This window comes from Paroedura picta, chromosome 12 (assembly GCF_049243985.1).
Source record: "Paroedura picta isolate Pp20150507F chromosome 12, Ppicta_v3.0, whole genome shotgun sequence".
In the NCBI taxonomy this organism is placed as follows: Eukaryota; Metazoa; Chordata; class Lepidosauria; order Squamata; family Gekkonidae; genus Paroedura; species Paroedura picta.
The window spans coordinates 18,764,267-18,778,954 of NC_135380.1; the positions used below are offsets into that span (position 1 = coordinate 18,764,267).

The 14,688-nt window shown below is 47.3% G+C and overlaps 1 protein-coding gene across 2 annotated transcripts in view; it reads right to left on the reverse strand.

Moving 5' to 3' along the window:
- Positions 1-13,870, reverse strand: part of DPYSL2 (dihydropyrimidinase like 2) — a 75,060-nt gene extending 61,190 nt beyond the window's left edge. Inside the window, exon 1 of one of the 2 annotated variants that reach the window (XM_077306769.1) lies at positions 13,269-13,870. In XM_077306769.1, coding sequence (XP_077162884.1) covers positions 13,269-13,622 — 354 coding nt within the window. In that variant the 5' untranslated portion in view covers positions 13,623-13,870. The remainder of the gene's footprint in view (positions 1-13,268) is intronic. The other variant, XM_077306771.1, reaches the window with a different exon arrangement.
- Positions 13,871-14,688: the final 818 nt, after the last annotated feature.

Sequence of the window (14,688 nt, forward strand, 5' to 3'; positions counted from 1 at the left end):
CAGGGAAGAAGAGCAGGACTGTCAGCAATTCAAATGCCATCACTGAAGTCAGATTTGAGTCCAGTAGCACCCCCAAAGACCAACCTGATTTCAAGGATATAGGCTTTTGAGAGTCAAAGCAGCCTACAGCAGATAGGTATCCAACAAAGTGTGCTTGGACTCTCAAAAACATACTCTGGAAATCTTGTTGGTGTTTCTGGTAATTCTCAACAAGAAAAGCAGAGCCCTGCTGGCTCCAACCAATGGTCCATTTAATCCACATGGTGGCCAACCAGTTCCTCAATGGCCAACAACAAGGAATGGAGGCTGAGGCCTTCCCCTGATTTTGCCTCCTGGGTCTGGGATTCAGAGGCTTGCTGCATCTCAGTGTGGCATTTCCCCTCAGTACCAAGGCTAGAAGCCTTGGTAGTCTTATCCTCCTAGAATCTAATCCCCTTTTAAAGCTGTTTATTCCTGTGGTCATCACTACATCCTCTGGCACTGAATGCCAGTTTTATCAGTGTATAAAGTAGTGCTTCCTTTTGCCCATCCTGAACCCACTGCCCATCAGCTTCATTGGATGCTTGCTGTTCTATTGAAGACCTCTCTGAAACTATTGTCTGTTGTATCTCTTAGAGGTTATCTCAACTTGACCTCTGATGACAAAGGGCACATTGAAAGAAATTCTGAGCTTATTCCCCTAGCCAGCCAACACAATCCTTGTGCAACCATTTCATCTGTGTTCAGATGAACACATGGACAGGGGTTATCTGGATTGCACTTGCAGACCCAGCACAGATGGCACACAGCCAGGGCCTACACAAGGACCTATATACATGTGCATGTAGTGGACTTCTAATCTGGCAAGCCGGGTTCGATTCTGTGCTCCCCCACATGCAACCAGCTGGGTGACCTTGGGCTCGCCACAGCACTGATAAAGCTGTTCTGACCAAGCTGTTAATATCATGGCTCTTTCAGCCTCACCCACCTCACAGGGTGTCTGTTGTGGGGAGAGGAAAGGGAAGCTGAATGTAAGCTGCTTTGAGACTCCTTTGGGTAGAGAAAAGCGGCATATAAGAACCAACTCTTCTTCTATCACTTATGCTACAAAAATATGGAGGTTGTGTGTATAGTTCAGTGGGCAGTAACTAATGATGTGCCCTGACCTGGATAGCCCATGCTTGCTGAGATGTAACTCATCATATCTCAGAAATGTGGTAGGGTTGGCCCTGCCAAGAAAATGGATGAGAGACCTCCAAGGAATAGCAGGGTCATGACTTGGAAGTAGGCATGTGCAAAAAAAATTAATCTTGTACTCTTTCAGATCCAGCTGGAAATGATTTGGTCGAATTCAAAAGGCACGAATATCCCCTTTTCAGATTTGGCCGAATCGATTCAGCTGAATCCGAAAAGTTTCAGAGCTTCATCGGCAGCTGATGGGTGCACTGGCCATTTCCTTTAACTGTGGCCAGTTCATCAATCAACTGTTGATGACAGGCACCCCGCCTGCTTCATTTCAATGCCTCTCCAGCTGGGGAGATGATAGGTGTGCTGCAGAGCAACCAGCATGCCCATCAGCTGATGATGACCTACTCCATTTCTAATCCTCCCTAGTTGGGAAGACATATAAATGGAGAGGGGGCATTTAGATTCTTAATGCTTTTAACCTATTTTGTATATGTTTTTATGTATGTTGTTACCTGCTCTGAGCAACACTGGAAGGGTGGGCTAAAATAAAAGAAAAATATTCTATATATTATGTCTAAAATATAACAATAATAATAATAATAATAATAATGTAATCTGTTCCACTTAATATTTCTGGTAAGGCCTTGGAGGAGGAGCGTGTCTCATGGCTTAAGTGCCACTCAGCGCTTAACACCCACTCAGAGTGGCTGTCGTGCCCCTGAGTGCCTACTCCAACCGGCTTGCCTCCCTTCCCCAACAAAGAAAATATCCAGTAAATGCTCCAGTCTTCAGATATGTAAATGAGCTGCATTTTCCTAGATGTATAGTATGATGCTTGTTTGTTTGTTAAACTCTGTAATCTTAGATGAAAAGAAATAAGAACCAGAAGTACAGAGAATTGGGAAAGTTGCCAGAATACGATCATGAAATGTTCTAAACAGGATCCAGAACTTGACCACTGTAATAGGTAAGCCACAAATGTCTCACCTAGGACTATTTTGTGGCCTAGGTGGGAGCAACGTGAGAACCAAAATTCACAATTCACAGTGCTCAATAAATAACATACTTCTTTAGGTTGTTCTGAAATGTAGCTCGAATTTGCAATCAAATTATGACTCAAGCAAAAGAATCAGAATTTTCTTGGAACAGATGGCAAAAGACCTTTCCAGAGGCACCAGCCTCCCTCCTTCCACCCTCCGTGAAAAAGAATAAGGGACAATTCCAGCTTCCCTTTCAGCATGGGATGGAGCAGTGACCATCAGCCGTAGTTTAATCCTTATCGAATTGGCTGCATAAACATTACCAAAGTGGTTAGCAATGCAGTCTTAAGTGGAGCTACACCCTTCTTAGTCCATTGAAGAAGGGTTTTATGACTTCTTAAGACTGCACTCTACTTTTAGTGCAGGAATTCCTGTGAGCATAAACTACTGTTCTTTACAGATGCTGCTTATTGAGGTTCAAAGGAAGGATATACCGGTATGTATAAAACTAACTGAAAGAGTTCTTCTGGAGTAGTGAATTTGTATGGAGAATCTACTTGACAACTAGAATTTTCATGGCTTCCATTTGACAGTTCATTTCAGCATAGTCAGTTCCTCTCAAGTAAAGGCCCCAGAAGATAATGAGTTTCTCACAGTCATGCTGCAGAGCTGCACCATGGACTTGGGTGTTTTGAAAACTAAACAAACAGTCCTTTGTGTATGAAGAATGCAATATCATGAGAATACACTGTTCTCTTTTTTTGTACCCGGTCTGACTGCTGCAGGCAGAAGGCTGATGAAAGAAGCCAGACTCCTACTATTTATATCAGGTTTGGCCAATTCACAAGCTTCAGAATGCCCACCAATCACAGAACTGTATACCTAATTTGAATATTGTGTCTGTCTGAAGAAAAGGGCTGAAGGCAGGGCATATGAAGGCCCACCGAATTCACTAGCTTAGCCATGAGTTACTAGGACTATAGCAATTTATCAATAATGTTAAGATTTTTTTATTGATTAAAAGGCTCCTTCATATTAGTCAGCATTTTTTTTAAAGATAGTTAATTATTTTTAATGATTAACTTACAAATGCATGCTTTTCAGGTGCTGTTTTAGAAGAGAACCTCAGAAGAGTGTCTCTTCTGAGATGGTACCTGTAATCAAAATCAACTAATTCAAATCCACACAATTGTGGCAGAAAGGTTTTGTTGTTTTTTTAAAAAAAATCAAGTGGCAGCCCTAGTACTTCACATTCACCCACAAAACACGTTTTATTTTCTTCTTAAGACATTTGGATCTCGCCTTTCCATCCCAAAGGATCCCCGGGGCAGCTATTTCCATATGCTAAAAGGATTGCGAGTGTCAGCCCTGAAATTCATGTTGCTCGAATGTTATCTCCATTAAAGCAAGGGAGTCCCTCTAGATTTGGGCTGCAGTAACTTTCCAATTTTCTTGTTATAGAGCCTCTTGTGGCGCAGAGTGGTAAGGCAGCCGTCTGAAAGCTTTGCCCATGAGGCTGGGAGTTCAATCCCAGCAGCCGGCTCAAGGTTGACTCAGCCTTCCATCCTTCCGAGGTCGGTAAAATGAGTACCCAGCTTGCTGGGGGGTAAACGGTAATGACTGGGGAAGGCACTGGCAAACCACCCCGTATTGAGTCTGCCATGAAAACGCTAGAGGGCGTCACCCCAAGGGTCAGACATGACTCGGTGCTTGTACAGGGGATACCTTTACCTTTACCTTTACCTTTAACTTTCCAATTTAAGGCAAGTATTATAGATGTGTTGATGATGATTATTTTGCTTCTTAAACCCAATGGTCAAAAACCTTTGAATAAAAGCATTAGCAGCCAACTACAGAACTTTGGCTACAAGGGCCCTCTGAGCTCCAAGAATCATATATCTTCACAATAAACCTGAAGTGGTACCTGGGCTTTATGGTCGCAAGCCTCCAGATGGGGCCTGGTGCTCTCCCAGAACTACAGCTGATCCACAGACTACAGAGATGTTTCCCTGGAGGAAATGGCAACTTTGAAGGGCGAACTAATCAAATATCTACTAAACTTCCTCTTTCCCCAAAACTCTGCCCTGTGGAAGCTGCACTGTCACATCTTCTTGACTTCCCCTAATTGCTGAGTTCCCCCCTTTTTGCATTTTCTCATATTTTTCTTCATAATTTTGACAAAAAGATTTCCTCTGGAAATGAATGCCTATGTTGTCCTTGATCTGCAGAAGACACCAGAGGAAGCATTATATACCTTACTGCATGAGTACCATTGTATCCTCTTCACCCATCCTTATTTACAAGAGTTTATCCCTATTTTGGTGTCTCTGTTACTATCAGTCAGAAGTTCCCAGTTTTGATTCTAGGAAACTTGAAAAGAGAGAATGAGCACAAAATGGGGACTGGAGCCAATCACAAAATGTTGGAAGGTTCCGAGCCAAGCATTCTCTTATGAGGATGTCTTAAAATATCCCCTTCTCCTATAAGGTGGAGGAAAGCCAGGGTTAGTTGTTTGTTTTGGAGAAGAAAAAACTAGACATCAGGAAATGTTTGTATGGACCCCAAGGGGATCGCTGTTGTAAATAACTGTTCCTGGGTGGGTTTTTTCCCTTCTAGGAAGATGCTAGAAAGGACTTTTACGAAAATTAATCATTGGAAAATGCTGGAACTGTGATTCTTCATAGTCTAATTTCTCTCCTGTGGCTCTCAAGAAGTTCAGAGTATCATCACACCTGGGAAAAAAGAAGCTGACCTCTGTGCTGCTGATGAAAGCAGCAGATAGAGGCCACCCACAGACAAGGGAAGAGTTTCTACGTACTCAGGGATTTAGCTTGAATTTAAAGAATGATGCTGTAAATTCAACAAAACACACACAGACACTCAAGCTATAGCCTTCTATCACTGGATATCGTGCGATAATTGCACTATAACAGTCATTTACAAATAGATTTTCCTGTGTGGGTAAGAAAACCCAAACCCAATTGCAACTGGTTGCTATAGTTCAACAAGAACGCAAAATCCAACATGCATCATTATTATTCATTTCAGCCATTTATACTGCACCTTTATAAATGAGGATATAAAACAATTTATATCATTCTCTCCTCCATTTTATCCTTACAACCATCCTGTGAGGTGGATTAGTTTGAGGGTGTCACCCAGGGAGCTTCCGTGACAGAGTGGAGATTTGAATTTGGATCAAACCTGAATTCTCTTGCCCTCTGAATCAGCTCCAGAAGGCATAGACTAGGGGTATGGAGGTTATTCTGGCAGGGGCTCATGGGAACTGTAGTCCATGTACATCTGGAGAGCCACGTTTTGGCGATCCCTGGCATAGACTGTCAAGAGCCTTTAGAGAGGAGGAAAGGAGTGTAAAGGAAGGGAAACCAGCCTACTTTAAGGCTGGTTAGAACAGGGATCTCTGACACCAGAGTGTCCACTGACACCTTTCCTGGAAGCTGCCTGCCTTTAGAAAATGGTCAGGGCCAGGTGGGGCTGTTGCCCAACAAGGATTCAGATTAGCCATTAGAGGTTTGATGGGCTGTGCAGACTTTTTAAAAATACTGCTTTGTCTGCAGCTTGCTACCACAACTCAAAGATCTTCACTGTGTGACTGAAGGTAAGTTGCCGCAGCCATTTTCTAGCTGCCTCTGCCTCCTGTGGCAGCCATTTTGTGGTTGTGCCCACTACAGTGTGTCAGAATTCTAAAGGTACTTAAGGGCTCCAAAATGTTGTGGGGGGGGGGGAGAACCTGCCTTAGAGAATCCTGGATGGGGTGATTTTGAGGGGAGGACTGGAACTTCGAAATTGCTCCCACTTCCATAATGCATGGCATTTTTTTCTGTCTATAATGCAACCTTGGCTGGAGGGGTGGGTCGCAAGGAATATCCCTATCACAGAGCATCACTGAAGGAGATCTTGCCAGAGGTGGCCATGAAGAAGCAACAGAGGACCATGTGCCACGACCACAGCTATAACACTGTGCAGGCGCCCAGCTACCATGTGGCTAACATCACCGGCTGTTAGTATGTGATGACCGATTTTGGGTTCCACGAACCATTCAGTAGCTCCACACCTGCACAATGCCCCCACTGTGGATCCATCGGCTCGGTCCCCACTTTCTTGCATTTTTCAGGAAGGTACTGCTTCCTCTTCAGCAAGGCAGCTGGGATATTCCTTCTGAGCCCCCCTGTGAGTTGCTGACGCAGTAGTACACATGTATGTAAATACATATACATGAACGTGCTATCACATTTTTAAAATGCTGTTTTAAAATGTTGATAACTACAGTTAATAGAATTCTGTGAGCATCATAACCTATTTATTTATTTAAACTGCTTCTGTGCTACCTTTCCACCCAACTCATCCCTCACCCTCCCGGCTAACAAAGAAAGTTTTCTAAAATGGTACAGGATACAAATGGATATGATATGACATATAGCAGGATCTGATTTGGATGGGGCTCCAGGCAATAAAACCATGCTTAAAAGAAATAGAGTGTTAAAAGGCTGTCTCTCTTTTCATCTGTGTAAAAGAAAATCACGAAAGGTAATTTGGTGCCATACACATCCACATGGATCTGACTTAAGGAGAATAGGTTGGAATGAGTGTAATATGCATCCTTGATGTCACACACTGTGCATATAAACGTTGGAATCCTAAGCAGAGTCACACCCTTCTATATCTGTTGACTTCTATGTAACTCAGCTTAAGCAATCACTTTAAAGAACTCACAATTGAAAGTGTGAACTGTCCCCATAGGAAGGTGCTGTGGTTGGGGCCATGTCATAGGATATTAAAACTTTACCACAGTGGCCATTTCACATATACAAATAAAAATTTGCTGCAGTAGTCCTGGAGTGATAAATAAGAGGGTGTGAACTCACTGGTAAGAGTTTAATTATAGAATCATAGAATCATAGAGTTGGAAGTTGGAAGGCAGTATTTATTCCTATGTCCTTCTGCCCTCATATAAAATGGGGAGAGCTTGCCAGCAGTCATAGAGTGGGACTGCAAAAGTGAGGAGAAAGATCAGGGAGCTACCTTCTTCCAAGGCTCTCTTGGCAATGAGGACTCAAAGGCATTCACAGCAGCAATGAGAATAAAATAGGGAATCGATTCCAAACAAAAGCAACCAAGGTCAGAACAAACTGAGTAATTCCATGGCAAGTGTCAATCCTGGGAAGGTGGGATGCTGTGCCAGCAAGGACAAGCCAGAGCAGAGTCAGAAAGCAGACAGAGACAGGGGGAAACACACTGGCCCAATTCCAGCAATGGCATTCACTGGAAGGGGCTTATGGGAATTGTAGTCCATGGACATCTGGAGGGCTGCAGTTTGAGTACCCCTGGTCTACATGATCCAGCGTATGTTGGCAATTGTTGGCAATTTGATCTCTAGTTTCTCTGTAGAGTCTACACTGGTGGCAGCCAAGGGCAACTATCAGGTAAAGGTAAAGGTATCCCCTGTGCAAGCACCAGGTCATGTCTGACCCTTGGGGTGACGCCCTCCAGCGTTTTCATGGCAGACTCAATATGGGGTGGTTTGCCAGTGCCTTCCCCAGTCATTACCGTTTACCCCCCAGCAAGCTGGGTACTCATTTTACTGACCTCGGAAGGATGGAAGGCTGAGTCAACCTTGAGCCGGCTGCTGGGATTGAACTCCCAACCTCATGGGCAAAGCTTTCAGACGGCTGCCTTACCACTCTGCGCCACAAGAGGCTCTTAACTATCTGGTAGGCAGTGCAAAAGAACTGAACCTGGAATCTTGCATTAGCCACAACGGCAAATCTCACTCACCTGGTTAAGAAGCGGGCAAGCATTTCTCACTGAAAGTCCACACAGTCCAATTGTGCTCTGCACAGGGCTCCTACGCATGGTAGCCTGGTCTTGCTCAGTGTTTTACTTTCTAAGGCTGTCAGACTTTTGAGTGGGGAGTCAGTGTTCTCATACCATAAACAAAAAGGAGTCTTTCTGCACCTTCTGGTGTATCCTGGTATACGCTTTCACAGAGCAAAACCCATGTGGGTCAAATGCACACAATGTATCCCATGCACACACATATCTACGCACCTGGATGTAGGGGGTGGGGAGTGAAGAGCAGTAAGCAAATGTGTTTGTCTCATTTCTATGCAAAACTCAAAATATACAAGGTAAGTACAGTTAGCAGTCCAAACAGCTGTATGGGAAAGAACACATTCTCCCTAGGTATTGTTAAGCTAATTTCATTCTTCTTTCAGCATCATGGGCATGCTCTAATGCAGGGGTAGTCAAACTGCGGCCCTCCAGATGTCCATGGACTACAATTCCCAGAAGCCCCTGCCAGCATTTGCTGGCAGGGTCTTCTGGGAATTGTAGTCCATGGACATCTGGAGGGCCGCAGTTTGACTACCCCTGCTCTAATGTTTGGCCAATTCTTGTGGCTCCTGGCAGCCCTGCCTGCTCTGTGATGGGGCCTGCTGTGACTTAGGCTTCCTCTGAAAACAAAGGTTTTCTCCCCCTCTTCAGAACTCTGGCTTTATTACAATACAAGACCATGTAGATCTAACCAATGCTATTAATCATGATATTAATATATCTTTAGTCAAGTGAGCAGTGCCATTTCATGAATAAGATATCAGCTAAGAATGGAAACAGGGATATGTGACATGATCGAAAGATTCATGGAGGACACAACTATCACCAGTGACCAGCCATAGTGACTGAGGGGAACCTCCACGTTCAAAGACACTGCCTCTGAATCCCAAAGCCAGAAGAAGGCCTTGCCCTGTTGTTGCCTGTGAAGAGGAACTGGTTGGCCACTGTGTGAGACAGGATTTTGGACTAGACGGGCCACTGGTCTGATCCAACAGGACTCTTCTTATGTTCTTATGACAATAAATCAAGGCCCAGCGTTTTAATGGTTATAGTTCTGGACCAGGAGCTAGGAAAACTCTGCCATGACAGCTTGCTGGATAATGTTGGGCCTGCCTGCCTGTCTCTTTCTCTCAGGCTAACCTACCTCACAGGGTTGTTGTTTTGAGGAGGAGAGGAAAATGCTATTGTTAGCCAGTTTGGGTCCCCCTTGGGGAGAAAAGCAAAGCATATAAAGAAATAAAGAAGGCTAAAGTCCATTAACATAGTCCATTAGCATAGATTCAACAGAGCAGAGATAAAGGTCTTCGCTTTACCCTGGAATCCTGTATCTGAGGCAGGGTCACCAGGACCCAATCACAATAAAAGTGAGTGCAGTCAGCCCTGTGGAACTGAATAGGGTCCTTTGCAGTTGTCTGGAGGGCTCAAGCTGACCATCTCTCTCAGCAGCATGCCGCAAAGATCAGTACGGATGCTGGGCCCCTGGTCCATATGGCATCAGGATTTCTCAACTATTTATGTCGAAGATTTCTGTGCCCCCTCTTCAGAGGCCAGCTTGAAGCAGCTTACATTTAAAACCACCTCACAGTATTTAAAACAAGGCATTAGGTCGAACTGAATTAGTCATGTGAATTAGCAGAATGCTGCTGTAAAGAATATTCAGCCATTGCTCTGGCATGAAGCTGTCTTCTTCCAAGAGAGCACGGACCATTCACTTCAGTATTGTCTATTGCAGCGGACAGCTGATTTCAGGCCAAGAAACCCCTGGCTTTCAGCTACCTGCTCTCTGAAGTTCTTGAAGATGCCTGGGACTAGACCTTGGACCTTCTGTGTGCAAGGCGTGTCTTCTACAACTGAATTGCTCAATGTAACAGTTCCCCAAGTGTACCTTGCTAGCCTCCACCCCTCCTAGTGTTAAGAAAAGCTCTGCTGAACCAATGGGGTTTATCTGATCCAGCCTGCTCTTTCACAAAGTGGCCAGTCAAGTTGCTGTGGAGTTCCAATAAACGGGACATAGAGGCCAAAGACCTTCTCTGGATGTTGCCTCCCAGATGTTGCCACTGTCATTGACATCAGGAGTAGAGTCAATTACACAACTTTATGCTTCCAGGAAGACATCCCTTGCTCCCCCTCCCACACACGTGCATTATATTAGCAGCACTCCTAGATTTATGACTGACAGGGAGATTTGTCAACCTTCACTCTCTGATTTACCATGCCCATACAACATGCATACTTTCAGACTGCCCCCTTCACATTCTTGCTGTACTTAAATACAGCATGAATTGGTCCATCAGGATCTCCAGAAAACAAGAGATGAACACAACGAGCTGTAATGGCTGCTCTTGGCATTGGAGAAGATCTTAGAGAACATCTGATTGGGGCAGACGGACATCAGCTGACCTTTCCAAGACCAGCCATGGGCTGGTAGGGTGTTCTAGTAAGAAAGTGGCCTAAAACAGTGGTTCTCAACCTTCCTAATGCCACGACCGTTTAATACAGTTCCTCATGTTGTGGTGACCCCCAGCCATAAAATGATGCAAGTGTTCTTTCACAGATATTAAACCCAAACTGACCAATGGTGTGAAGATCCATTGTTCTTGGTTGTATATAAATTGTTTTTTTCCCGGGGTTTCTCAGTTCAGTTCTGCCTCTTGTCCCACCATGCTGATCTCACTCTTTTCCGCTGCTCCAGACAGATGAACAGTCTATCTCAATCTACTCTGTAAGGCTGTTGGGTAGATGGCACCCCCCACCCCGGCCAAGCTGCTTGCCCTACCATGACCCCTGTGAAAGGGTCATTCGACCCCCAAAGGGGTCCCATCTCCCAGATTGAGAACCACTGGCCTAAAAAGTACCTCCTGTTTCAAACCTTCCAAGAGAATCCATATTAGTAAGAAATTTACATTCACCTCCAGATGTGACTGTGATTGTTAAAAAAAAACAATCAGACCTGCTGAGTAGGCAGAAAGACTTTTTCAAAAGTACGTTCTGCTGTGCTGCTAGAGGTCTGTCATGTGTCTGTTGGACTTAGCTACCTCTGATCTTCAAAGCTATGAATGCAAGCTCTTTTGTAGCAAAGGAAGTGCAGAGCCTGGCAATATTCCTTGGCTTATATCCCAGACAGGCTTGTTTGAAGCCACTTAGATTGCTCTTAGAAAGCACAGTCAGCCACAGCTCTGGGAAATTTTTTAAAAGATGTTTGCTGAAGGAAAGGAGTGGCCATGACCAGGAAAACAAGGTTAAAGAGTGTGTTCAAAATAAGCCATTTGTTTACCAGTCAGTATGACTGGCTGACTGGCGACTAATTGTTTTGGACACACACAGAGTTTCGATGGAATCACCCCCCCACATGTAGCCACAAAGGGTTAAAATGGGGTTTCTGCTCTCCATCCCCTTCTCTTGATCCTTCTGGTTGCACTGTTCTTAGCAGGTGATGATTAGAGATGACCCCATAGGGTAGCACTGTAGGGAGGGATGGTACATGCCTTGTCTCTGGCTGTATTTCCTTCACAGGAAATAAAGCTGGAGACAAGGAGAAACAGGACACGGTTGGGTTTACTGTTTTGAAAATGGCAGTGATACAGATTGGGGGGAGGGGGTATGGGAACATCCTGTTAAGCTAGGGGTACCAGAAGAGCCTCTTGTGGCGCAGAGTGGTAAGGCAGCAGACATGTAGGCTGAAGGCTCTGCCCATGAGGCTGGGAGTTCGATCCCAGCAGACGGCTCAAGGTCGACTCAGCCTTCCATCCTTCCGAGGTCAGTAAAATGAGTAGCCAGCTTGCTTGCAGGGGGGTAAACGGTAATGACTGGGGAAGGCATTAGCCAGCCACCCCGTATTGAGTCTGCCATGAAAATGCTAGAGGGCATCCCAAGGGTCAGACATGACCCAGTACTTGCACAGGGGAAAGCTTTTCCTTTATCAGAAGAGCTGACTCTGTGCCGTTCCCCCATTTTTTAAGCCATTGTGTATTTATTGACTTCATTTATGACCCATCTTCCTCTCCCCAGGGGACCCAAAGGGGTTTGGATCAGTCTCCTTCCTTGTGTCCTTACAATAGCACTGTGAGGTTGGTGAGCATGAGAATTTGAGGCTGGTCCATGGACACCTGGCAAGCATCCATGGTAGACTGGGGATTTGAACTTGGGTCTAATAGATCCCACTAGCCCATCAATGTAACAATGACACCATGCTGGCTTATTCAAGCACCATAGCCTATCCTATCCACCCAGGATGCTTACATTTTGTTTTATTTAAATTCCTTTGTATCCCACCTTACTCCCCAATGGGGAGCCAAAGAGGCTTCCATTCTCTTCCTCTCCTTCATTTCATCCTCACAACAATCCTGGGAGGTAGGTTAGGCTGAGAGAGTGCAACTGGCCCAAACTCCCCCAGTGAAATTCCAAGGCACAATGGAGATTGTGGATGCTAGTCTGCCACTCTTAAGTAGTACCCTACAGAAGGCTCCATTGGATCCAAGGTGCCCGTTCACCCCTCTCCCCCAATAGCTTCAACAAGGCCAGCTATGTTTAAGGGTGTGCTAGATGGGAAAGTGATCTATTCTCCATCACTTCGTCAGTCCTCCATTTTCAGGGCCACAGGTGGTCAAGGACTGCATCTGGCTGCCTAGCAACCAAACCCTCTTTCTCTTGGCTGGCATTGGAGATGTGGCCAGCGTTGACTCCTGGGAATCTACTTTTTGCATGGTGCTTAGGCCAATCTCTACAGAGTGCTGCTGTCTGCTGGATTCAAGGGGGGAAAGAGGGGGGGGGAAGGGAGATACTGTCTCTGAGTCGATATTTGACTGCCCTTGCTCAAGTCAAGTTCTTGGAGTGCAGAGCTGCCAGTTCTGGAGGAGTTCCACGGCATTCCCTGAAACTGCTCCAGAGCAAGCAGATGGAGGATCAGGGCCCAGCAGCTAAACTAAGAAGAGGAGTTGCTCTATTTGTTTGAGCTTTGGCAGACATCATCTTTGTCTGGCAATTGCATACAGTCTGGGCACACACACAGACACACACACACACACATCTGGGTGGGGCTTTCTGATTACAGTCCTGCTTGGCAAATGCCAGCAAGGGGCTGACGGTATCCTTGGGGGCGCCAAGCACTTGTTCCGCCCTCTCCCGACCACCTGGCAAATGGGGCAATCACTGAGCCGTGTCTGCCCGCCCCATCCAGCCCAGGCCGGAAGACCTGCGCTCCAGTGGACTCCGGGCAGCTCCAACCGGTAGGCAAGCTGGCCAGCCGAGATTCCCCGGGCGCCCACTCACCTTGTCGTTCAGGTTCTGCAGCGCTTCCTTGCCGGTGGCCCTCCGGATCTCCACCTTCCTCCCGAAATCAACAGATGGCTCCCCTCCCTTCCTGCTCTGCCAGGAATAGAGGGACTGCGCATCCGGCCCGAGGTGGGCCACGTCTTTCTGCTTGGCCACGATCTTGCTGGAGCCGCGTCCCACGGAGAGCGAGTCAAAGTCGATGGTCTTGTTCTCCAGGGAGCCTTCCACCGGGCAGAACATGCCACAGAATTTCTGCCGGGGCTTGGGGCTCCCCGAGCCCAGGTTTTTGAAGAAGGCTGGAACTTCCTCCTCTTCCTCGCCGGGCTTGCCTGCCTGCCTCCTCTCCGCCATGGCTTGGGGCGGGTCGCGTCTCCCGGGAGAGTCTGGCTTCTGGAAAGGCAAAGCGAGAAGAACAGATCAGAGAAGCCACGCGGGTCCTCCCGGAGCAAGCCCGGCGGCGGCGTCGAGGAGGAGGAGGAGGAGAGGCGGGCAGGGGCTGTGCGCGGCAGGCTCGTCGGGAGTCTTTGTACTGCTTCTCGCCTTCATAGATCAGCCAGGGCTGGACGCAGCTCCGGAGGCCAGGCAAAGTTAGGAGGCGACTGAGGAAGGGGGGGGGGCAGTTGCAGCGCAGCCTGGAGGGGTGGGTTCAAGTTTCCCAGCATCCAGCTGATGGAGGGGGAGGGAGGAAAGGAAAGAAAGGAGGGGGGGGGGGGAGAAGAGAGAGAGAGAAAAACCCCACTCACTCTGCAGCAGAAATTGGGGATTGATCCGGAAGTGATGTGACAAGTGAAATGGGCGAATCGACGGGATCGGCTTGGGGAAAGAGCCCCCCGCCCCCGGGGCACTGCAGCTGCCACAAGTGGTAGGGAGGGAAGGAGGGAAGGAGGGAGGTGTGTGTGGGGGGGTCGCACATGTGCAACGCCCTCCCGTGCAAGGGGAGGCTGGCGAGGGAAGCTGGAGGCTTTCCCCTCGGCCACACCCACCTTCCGCTCAGATGGGGGGGCGACAGGAGCCTTCCTAACCCACCCACCCCCTCGCCAAGGGCAAGCGTTGGCACGGGAGATGGTTCGAGCCGTCTGGTTTGAGAAGGTGGGGGGGGCAGAATGCTGAGTCACAGATTTAGGGGCGTCACCTGCCCTCCCCTCCCCCTCCTCGGAGAATGGGGAGGCGAGGTCCTTCCATGGGAGTCAGTGGCAATATTGGGGGGCGGGGGCGGGGAGGGGGGGTGGTCCGTAACGCTTCGACCTTGACAAAATCGTCTCCCCAGTGAGGAGGGGGCTGGGGAGGGCAGCGGAGCGGAGCGCCTGCGGGAGGGGTGTTGCCCTTCCTCTTTGCAGGAGGCACTTGGGGACCGTCGTTGTCCAGGGCCCCCTCCCCATAGCCCCCAACATTTGTGGGGGGAGACCCCCGGACGGAC